At 39.8% G+C, this 10,481-nt stretch overlaps 1 protein-coding gene across 1 annotated transcript in view; it reads left to right on the forward strand.

Moving 5' to 3' along the window:
• BTAF1 (BTAF1 RNA polymerase II, B-TFIID transcription factor-associated, 170kDa) overlaps positions 1–10,481 on the forward strand; it is a 116,314-nt gene that overhangs the window by 57,291 nt on the left and 48,542 nt on the right. Inside the window, exons 11-14 of the mRNA XM_005884041.2 lie at positions 77–253; positions 1,217–1,357; positions 2,165–2,289; positions 5,375–5,495. Of these exons, the coding sequence (XP_005884103.1) occupies positions 77–253; positions 1,217–1,357; positions 2,165–2,289; positions 5,375–5,495 (564 nt within the window). The remainder of the gene's footprint in view (positions 1–76; positions 254–1,216; positions 1,358–2,164; positions 2,290–5,374; positions 5,496–10,481) is intronic.

Consider the following 10,481-nt stretch of genomic DNA (forward strand, 5'->3'; position numbering starts at 1 on the left):
GCTTTGCCCAATTAAATTTCAAATTCAGCAAAATAAGGCTTTTGAAATATGAGTTTTCTTCCTTTCTCATTTGTAGGTTGTGGCACCAGTTCGTGAAACTTGTGCTCAAACATTAGGTGTGGTGTTAAAACACATGAATGAAACAGGAGTTCATAAGACTGTGGATGTGCTGCTTAAGTTACTTACACAAGAACAATGGGAAGTTAGACATGGTGGTCTGCTAGGAATAAAATATGCTTTGGCAGTTCGTCAGGTAAACATTCAGTTTTTGAAGCATATATGGGAGAGTTTCTCCCCTCAGTTTCTTTTCATTAATTATACGAAATGGCCCTAGATTCTTAGTGTTACCCCAAGTGTAAACAAGCTATTTTTAGGTAAGTCAATCCTTCAAGATTTGCTTTTTTGAGATACTGTCATAGAGATAGGTACAAATAACAATTTAAGTACAAATCAAAAGATGATGAATTAGGTTTGGAAACCTGTTATTGTTTCATAGCAAGACCAATTCTAGGTGAGATTCCATTGTATGTGATCACAGGAATGGCCTCTGAAGGCTGGCTCTATGAGGAACTTGAAAAAAGAGTAGATTGGAATAAAGAGAAGTAGGAAGGCGTTACTTTTCTATCCCTCTTCTCATACCCTTTTTGGCTATCAGTGGGGTTGAATGAGAAATAGGCATTAAGGTTCTAATAGCAGGGTTATCTATGTATCTGTGGTCACATGAAATTCATAGTCTTACCTTGAGAACATGTTCTGATGTTTTAAATCACACTGAACAATAATAAAGTACTTGATATTGTAGTCTTCTGTAAATAGGATTAGCTATATAGGCTTCTATTGATGTTATTTTTCTTTTCTGTTTGTGATTCCTTTTTTTTTATATATATTTTATTGATTTTTTACAGAGAGGAAGGGAGAGGGATAGAGAGTGAGAAACATTGATGAGAGAGAAACATCGATCAGCTGCCTCCTGCATACTCCCCACTGTGGATGTGCCCGCAACCAAGGTACATGCCCTTGACTGGAATCGAACCTAGGACCCTTCAGTCCGCAGGCTAACGCTCTATCTGCTGAGCCAAACCGGTTAGGGCTGTGATTCCTTTTTAATAAATAAAGTTTTGGATTTATGTTTTCATATGGCAAGTTTAATAAAAAATGTTGAAGCACAATATTTGTACTACAGAAAGTTAATTTATTTTGATGTATTGTTTTACAGGATGTAATTAATACTTTATTGCCTAAAGTTTTAACTAAAATAATTGAAGGACTCCAGGACCTTGATGATGATGTCAGAGCTGTTGCTGCAGCATCATTGGTACCTGTGGTAGAAAGCCTTGTGTATCTTCAGACACAAAAGGTAAATTTGATTTTTTTTTCAATATTCTTCCTGTATAGTTTATTTACATTTGGGGTATAAAGTATTAGGAAAAACATTGACTACTTTTTTTCCCTTACCCTTCATTTTTCTTATGACAGTCCTCTGGTATATACAATTCAATTATACATTATCCTTAGGAAGAGTGAATTGTGACTATTAACCTTCTTCCCATTCACATACACATACTATGCAGGGAACTTCCTTGAGAAAAATGCAAACATTTCTTCTTTAGTTTACTCTTGGTTTTCAGACATACGAGATTGTTTTGATTTTGGTTTTTGGCTTTTGGTTTTTTAATCTGGTCTCATTTTTTGAAGTGACTCTCTCAAGGTCTCTCTGTTTCACTTGTATTATCAAAACCAGAACACGTGTATTTGGAAGTGCAGCAAACAGTATTTTACAAATGAAATTTGTCTTTAGTACTGTTTTAAATAAAATTACAAAGAGGGTCATGTCTATATGTCAACACTGTATTGTTTTCACAGTTTAGTTTTTTTACATAAATATTGGCTATTTTATTTCTTGAATTCTCCCTCCCATTGCGAATCCGGTTAGGAAGAGAAATTTCAAAATAGATGTGAGTGGCATTAAAAACGGGTAGGGAATTGTTAAAGGCAAATAATATCCCCTTTTTAACTTTGCTCAAAACTGACTCTATATTCAAGATCATTGGGATTGTATATGTTGTTGAATTAGTAGTGACTCCTGGGATACAAACAACCTGGCATGGCTTGTGAATATATTGTGTAAAATTAGTAACTGTTTCCTTGATAACTGGTCTTATAGGTACCCTTCATTATAAATACATTATGGGATGCTCTTCTGGAACTAGATGATCTAACAGCTTCAACCAATAGTATTATGACTCTTCTTTCATCCCTGTTAACTTACCCTCAGGTCCAACAATGCAGGTAATTATTTCTATTTAGTGGAATAAAGTAAAAAGTATTTACATAAATTTCCAATACTTAAGCCTAAAAATATAATAGTCTAGCTTTTAGAAACAGTACTGAAGTTGGTGATGCCCAAAACTACAATTTTCAGGAAGCCCCCGCCCCCCCAAACTATCTAGCCACTAGCACATTTGGGACTGGAGCTTAAAAAGGTCATATTCTTTTATGCTTGGGTTACTTTGGTTATAGAAGTCTTCATCTTATTCATCTTATAATAGTTGACTTCAGAAATATAATTATTGCATTTTATTTTCACCTCTAGCCCCAAAATGTAGAATTTTTGCCTAATTTAGTGATAGTTAGCAGAATTATCATTGAACACCAGCATTGCATTTTCCAAAATTTGCTTCTCTAGGCACTTTTCCCTTGTAATGTTTACTTTAACTCTTGTTCTTGACTTCAAGAATTACTCACCAGGAAGAAGATACATATTAATCTATATATATAAAACCCTAAGTGACCGGTCAATTGTTCGACCAGTCGACCGTCTGACTGGTCGCTATGATACGCACTGACCACCAGGGGACAGACACTCAGCGCAGGAGCTGTCCCCCTTTGGTCAGTGTGCTCCCACAGCAGGAGCGACGCTCAGCGAGCTTACCAAGCGGCAGCTAGTGCAGCGGGAACGGGATGAGCAGGAGTGGTGCGGCACTTGGCCTGGGCTCGGGTACCTCCCCGGCCGCCTGCCGCTTTGCTGGCAGTCCGACATTCCCCAACGGGTCCTGGATTGTGAGAGCGCGTAGGCCAGGCTGAGGGACCCCACCCATGCACAAATATAATGTCCAAAGGCAGAGAGATTGAGTGAAGCCAAAAAACAAATAAAAGAATTTAGTGTCATGTACTTTCCTATCCTGATATTTGAAATGAAGCTCAGCTAATTAATGTATTTTCTGCTTTTTAGACCGGCTCCTGAATGTTATTGTTTCTATTAATAGTATCCTTGAAGATAAATAAGTAAAAATTTTTATGCAACTTTAAAAAAAATCACAGATGAGCCCTGGCCAGTTTGGCTCAGTGGATAGAGCGTCAGCCTGCGGACTGAAGGGTCCCGGGTTCGATTCTGGCTAAGGGCACATGACCGGGTTGTGGGCTCGATCTCCCCCAGTTGGGGACGTGCAGGAGGCAGCCAATTAATGATTCTCACCATTGATGCTTCTATCTCTCTAGCTCTCTCCCTTCCTCTCTGAAATCAATAAAAATATATTTTAAAAAAAAATCACAGATGAGAAAATTAATTGCTGTTCTTAGCCTAGTGAGGGTATTCACTGACTGTTCATATGATTATGATCATAAATGATTTTTGACTCTGAATGAATATTTCCAAGAAATAATCATAGATGCATGAAAATGTGTAGAGAATGTTTCAAATAGTGCTGACCAACTGGTAATACTTCAATGTTAAATTTAGGTTAGCAGGATAGCCCACAAATTGGAAGAGCTAAATAAGTACCTGTACAAGTAAATGAATAGAAAAATTGAGGTGACAGTGCATATATTTCAGATGCTTTCATTAGTAATAAAAGCTATAGGGAGTAAATGAGTTAATCTATGTGAAAGCTCTTCTCAAGCTGCAAAATGCAAGAGCTTTTAATTACCCTTAGTTAGGAATTGGCAACCTTTTTGTGAAGTCAAATAATTATCTTTTTGGCTTTGCAGGCCATTCGATCTCTCAAAATTACTCAACTCTTCAGATAATGATATTTTTGGCCTTGTGGGCCATGTGATCTCTGTCAGAACTACTCAGTTCTGCTAATGTAACACAAAAGCAGCCATAGACAATACATGAAAGAGTAAATATGTCTGTTTCCAATAAAACTTTTATTTTAAAACCAGGTAGAGTGGATTTAGTCTGTGGGCCTTAGATTTCTTGACATCTGCTCTAAATAAAGGACTTAGGACTTTAAAAAAAATCACCAACTAGATAGTGTTAGGAAAGCAACATAATGTAAGAAAATGAAAAAATGTAGTGAAAGTTCTATTGCCACAATGTGAAATAATGTACTTTTTAATTTTCTTTTTTCAAAATTGCTTTATTGGAACATTTGTTCATATATTGTGCTATTTGGCAGATACTTTCTAGTTTATGTCAGAAGAAATGCAGCATGTCATTTGGAGCATGAGGAGTTTACACTATTAACAAGACGTTACTATGCTATTACATATTTTGAGTCTGTGTTGCATGTGTACTAAATGTGTAAATTAATGTAAGAAGTCATTTTTTTATACAAACCTTCAAGTATTGAAATATTAAAAGATAGGCCACATGAGAGGAACTACAAAACAACAGATAAATAGTTACACTGACATATTCTTTTTTTATTCATGCTTTTTTCTACAGAGGTATGTATTCCAAATGCTATTTACAAATCATTTCCTCATTCCAGGTAACTTTTATAAATCAGTCATGGTTGTGACAGGAATCTTATGGCTCAAGTTGTCAGCCTAGATGTGGCTTTGCTTGCTTTCCTATTTACAATCTAACCTGTAAGAAGGAAGATATTTGAGTTTTCTTAACTTAGTAATGCTAAATCAGGATACATTTCAAAGCTACTGCCATACCACCTTTTGCTCATTTGACATGTGGCAGAGATGGCCCCAGAGTGGATGTAAATGATGTGTATGTTATGGTTGCCCACAGGAGAGGAGTAAGGATTAGCAATCCTGATTTTGTGTAGGCTACTACCAGCTAAGATACATGCGCGCCCCCCCCCCTTTTTTTTTTCTTTTGAGTAAGAACAGATTGGGAATAAAAGCATTATATTGGAAAAGTTCTAATTTGATAAAGGTAATTTATGACATTAGCACCATAGAAGAACCTAATGTTAATATTTCTGTTCTTCTTTATGACTATTTGCTTTGGCTATACTGGTGCTGTAATAACAGTTTTGATTGAAGGTATTAAATGAAGGTTCATATGAAAATTATATTTTTAGAATTTACTCCTCTAAAAAGATAACAGGTCCACAAGGAAATGATATTTAGGTAATGTATCAATGGAGTTTCAACTGAGAATAATTAGATTAACTTGTGTCTTCTTTATTAGTATTCAGCAGTCACTCACAGTTTTAGTTCCACGTGTCTGGCCATTTTTGCATCACACTATATCATCAGTTCGAAGAGCAGCATTGGAAACTCTGTTTACGTTATTATCAACACAGGACCAGGTAAGAAGGAATAACTATGTATAGCAATCTTGAAATTTATGTAAATTAATTTTTTAAAGTAAATTGGATCATCAGGTTACCGTTACTACATATCCAAGGATCAGGAGAATGCTGGGCCTAGTAGAAATAGTATGGTGACCATATAGACACAAAAGGATATAATCATGATGAAGGCAGGAATGTTTTAATAGTAATATTTTCATCTAGGTTATATTACTAGCACTTGAAATAATGTTTAACACATAGAAGGCCCTCAGTAAATATTATGAAAGATTGAATAGTCCCTCCCTGTCAAAGACCTTTATTCTGTCTTTGCTGATGAATTTGATGGTTGGCAGAACCCATCTCAGATTAGAAGGTTACATTTGAAGCTCTGTAGTACTTCTAAAGATTAACAATGAAATTGCTAGGCACTTGCTTCTTCTTAAGGATAACTCAATTTTAAGAGCATGATATTTCCAAGGATAGAATACTTCAGAAGTCACACACTGAAATGTGTATAGCAATCATTCAGGTAATATTCACATTCCTATTTTTTTAAATAACCCTATGGGTCAAACAAAATACTAGAATTTAGAAAACTATCATAAGGAATCCATTCATCTTTCATGCTCTTTCTTATAGGTACTACGGTTTGAGCCAGTGACCTTTAAAAAGCATTCATTGATTTTTTTTAGACAATAGATTATAGTACAGATAAATGTCTCCTTTGTGTTCACTAACCATGCATTTCTATGTGAATTAGGGATATTCCATATAGACTTGCTTTAATCTACAGCATGCTACTGTGTTGCACTTCTATGAATCAGCATCTTTAAATTTTGTTTTGCATTATCTTTTTTATTTTGTCTACTCAAACTCTTCTGAGGAAAAACTATCAGGTCTGTTTTGTAATCCTCAGTTGATCAGGCATGGGTTGATATGACAAAACTGGCATGGGTTATTCTGAATTTTTACTTTATTTTTGTTTTAGTTTTGTGGTTTTTATCTAAATGTTTTTGATGTACGAACTGTAGTCTTAAATTCACTTGGATAGGCCTCTTAAAGTTACCAAATTTCTTGCCTTCGTGTTGTTTTTTTTTAAAAAGTAAATCCATAGGGCTTAAAAAATACACACACACACACACACACACACACACACACACACACACACACACACTGGGGGCCCAGCGCACAAATTTGTGTTTGTGGAAAGGAACTGTGGGCTGAGAGGCTGCGGTAGGCACAGGGGCAGGTCTTGGCCCATCCTCCTAGCCCTTGCCCGGCCCCTCCCATTGTGGCCCCCAGTCCCGTCTGTCGGCAGCCCCGCTCCCGCTGCTGCTGACAGCACGGAGCGTTTGGGGCTGGTGCCAGCAGCAGGTGCGAGTGGGGCCAGCGCCATCAGCAGGTGCGAGTGGTGGCTGCTGCCCTGATAGCCCCTCAGGAGCAGGGGGAGGTGGAGAAGCCCTCAGGGGCAATCAGGGCCAGCAGCCACCACTTGCACCCACTGATGGCACCGAGTGATTGAGACCAGCGTCAGGTACCGGCAGCGGGTGCGAGCGCTGGGTGAGACCACCATGCTCAGGAGCAAAGAATTTTCAGTAACCATCAGAGGCCCGCCCCGATGACAATGACCGGCTCCCTGCCTTGGTCTGGCGCCCCCATTCACCTGCTCTACCATCCTGCCGTGGCCAATGCCCATCATGTTCTGTGCACACCCCCTGGTGGACAGCACACGTCATAGCGACTGATTGGTTGTTCGGTTCTGCCTTTCGATCTATTTGCATATTGGTCTTTTATGATATAGGATTCCTCATCTGGGATAGGATTTTTATTGATTTCAGAGAGGAAGGGAGAGGGAGAGAGAGAGAAACATCAATGATGAGAGAGAATCATTAATCGGCTGCCTCCCGCATGCCGGGATCGATGTGGAATCGAACCGTGACCTGATACATAGGTCAGTGCTCAACCACTGAGCCACACCAGCTGGGCCATAGTTTGCATTAAAGTTAACTCTTTGTATTATAAATTCTATGATTGTTGAGAAGTGTACAATGATAGATATAAATAATTATAATATCATATAGAATAGTTCAGTGCCCTGAAAAATGCCTTTCATGTGTCCCTGGAGCCTTTTGAACTGTTGTCCCAGTGCTGGAACTCTGAAGGACTGTGTCCAAGTAAGTCTGTCCACAGGCCCTTTAAGAGGAATGCCTGGGACTCCAGCAGCCTTCTGTCTCAGCCACAATTCTCATTGGTTTTTACAGCCAGAAATTATGGAGACTTCTCTTCCTGGCACTGGAACCCTGACCACTTTCTCCTTGGGGGACCCCCGCAGTTGAGATATCACTCCCAGATATTTATACACCACACATAGATATGGGACCAGCCTGTGCGGTCTCTATCCTTTCTACCAGTCTCGATGTAGCTTCTTTATATTCTTAGTTGTAGGACTACTGTTTGGCTAGATTTCAGGTTGTTCTGAATGATGTTTGTTCTGTAGTTTAGTTGTAATTTTGATCTTTCAGTTCTTAATTTACATGGAGACCAAATGAATTGTCTATTGAATTGCTTTCCCACTCCTGAATATGAAATCATCTTAAGTACAAAGTGAAAAAATTAACCTCATTTCTAAATTACTAGTAACTTTATTCTGGCTTTAATGTCTAACTTTTCAACCTATTCCTCTCAATAATTCCAGGGTAATTTGGTGAGGCTAAACCTGGCTGTAGCTCAGTGCATCAGATACCTCATAAAGACTGATGCCTCTGTTCTCTTGAAAGTTCTGATTATCTTTAGTAATTTTGTTTTGTTTTGCTTTATAAAACCAGAAGACTTTATGAGAAAGATGTTCTTAATCTTAAAATTTATTTGATCATAAATATATATGCAGGCATGCCATTCTCTAAAATGACTTTAAATAGAACCATCCTATCTAATAAAGAGGGAATATGCTAATTGACCCTCACACCATCGGAAATATGGTGTCCATAGCCAATAAGGAGGGAATATGCTAATTGACTGCCACACCCTCAAAGATGGCGGTGCCCACAGCCAATAAGGAGGGAATATGCTAATTGACTATCACACCCTCAAAGATGGCAGCGTCCACAACAAATAAGGAGGGATATGCTAATTGACTGTCACGCCCTCAAAGATGGTGGCACCCAGTCCCCTCAACCCTGCCGGGGTGGCAGGTGCGCAGCAAGGCCTGGTCCGCCCCCAGGCGGGACTAGCAGCTCCACACGCCTGCCTCCGGAGTCCCCCAGTCCCTCGGCCGCCCAGGGCCAGCCCGAGGTGCAGGCAAGCCTCAGATGGCGGCTGCCTAGCCGCCCAGGGCTGCCCAAGGCTCAGGTAACCAGGGCCAGCCGAGGCTTGTGCTGCCAGCAGTGGCAGCAGCAGAGGTGTGATGGGGTGTCGCTTTCCCCTGATCACCGGGTCACCTCCCGCCCCTGAGGGCTCCTGGACTGTGAGAGAGGGCAGGCCGGGCTGAGGGACCCCCCCTCCAGTGCATGAATGTGTTTTAATCCTCACCTGAGGATATTTTTTCCATTGATTTTTTTAGAGAGAATGGAAGGGAGGAGAGAGAGAGAGAGAGAGAGAGAGAGAGAGAGAGAGAGAGAAAGAAACATCGGTGTGACAGAAATACATCGATTGGTTGCCTCCCGCATGTACCCCTACCAGGCTGGGATCAAACCTGCAGCCCTTTTTTAGTGTTTGGGCAATGCTGTAACCACTGAATAACACCAGCTAGGGCTTATCACTTTTTTATAGCTTCTTTCCAGATCTTCCCTGCCACCCAAACTCATTTGCTGTGGAGATAGAAAAAATGATTAATTTGCCTACAAGCAAGAATCAGATGTTCATGGTAATGATGACCAGATTGCTGCTTTTTTCCACACCTACCCATTTTGCAGGAATACTTGCAGGAAGATAAAGGGGGTGGCGGTGGGGACATAGCAAAGGGTGCTGGCAAGATCTTAGCCCTCCTAGGATACCAATTTTGCCAGTTAGGGATTTATTGCCAACTACAATTCTGTGCAAAGACTAAAAATAGTAAAGTCCATGCTGTGCCCGGCTCCCTCACTATAATCCAGTTAAATAAACCTATAAATACAAAGCAACAGCAGTAAGTTACCTGTCTAAATCAATGCCTACTAGAAGGCAGGTGTAAAATAAATGAAAATCGGTGGGACAACTTTCAGTTTTATAAGAGATGGATTGACCCTGGATTGGCAAACTATACCTTGTGATTTTTTTAAAATATATTTTATTGATTTTTTACGGAGAGGAAGGGAAAGGGATAGAGAGTTAGAAACATCGATCAGCTGCCTCCTGCACAACCCCTACTGGGGATGCGCCTGCAACCAAGGTACATGCCCTTGACCGGAATCAAACCTGGGACCTTTCAGTCCGCAGGCCGACACTATCCACTGAGCCAAACCGGTTACGGCTACCTTGTGATCTTTTAAGATAGTACTAATAGTGAGCTAAAGACATGTTACTTTTTGGAACTATGTCTAAAAGGAGATACTTGGCCCGGCCGGTGTGGCTCAGTGTTCGAGCATCAATCTATGAACCAGGAGGTTACCGTTGGATTCCTGGTCAGGGCATATGTCTGGGTTGTGGGCTTGTGCAGTTGGGGGTGTGCAGGAGACAGCCAATCAGTGATCGTCTCTCATTGATGTTTTTATCTCTCTCTCCCTTCCTCTCTAAAATCAATAAAAATATGTATATATAAAGGAGATATTTGTACAATTGTTCAGGTGGACTAAATTTGGTCTACAGATGTTTTCCCAGCCTTATCTTATTTTCTGCTAAGGAGACTTTATACTATGCGACTAGAGAAACTGCATTTTTTTTTAATCATTGAAAGTATTACATATGTCTCCTTTTTCCCCCGATTGACCTCACCACCACCAACACTCCCACCCCTCAGGACAAACCCCCACCGCCCCAGTGTCTGTGTCCATTGGTTATGCTAATATGCATGCATACAAGTCCTTT

This window comes from Myotis brandtii, unplaced genomic scaffold, assembly GCF_000412655.1.
Source record: "Myotis brandtii unplaced genomic scaffold, ASM41265v1 scaffold810, whole genome shotgun sequence".
In the NCBI taxonomy this organism is placed as follows: Eukaryota; Metazoa; Chordata; class Mammalia; order Chiroptera; family Vespertilionidae; genus Myotis; species Myotis brandtii.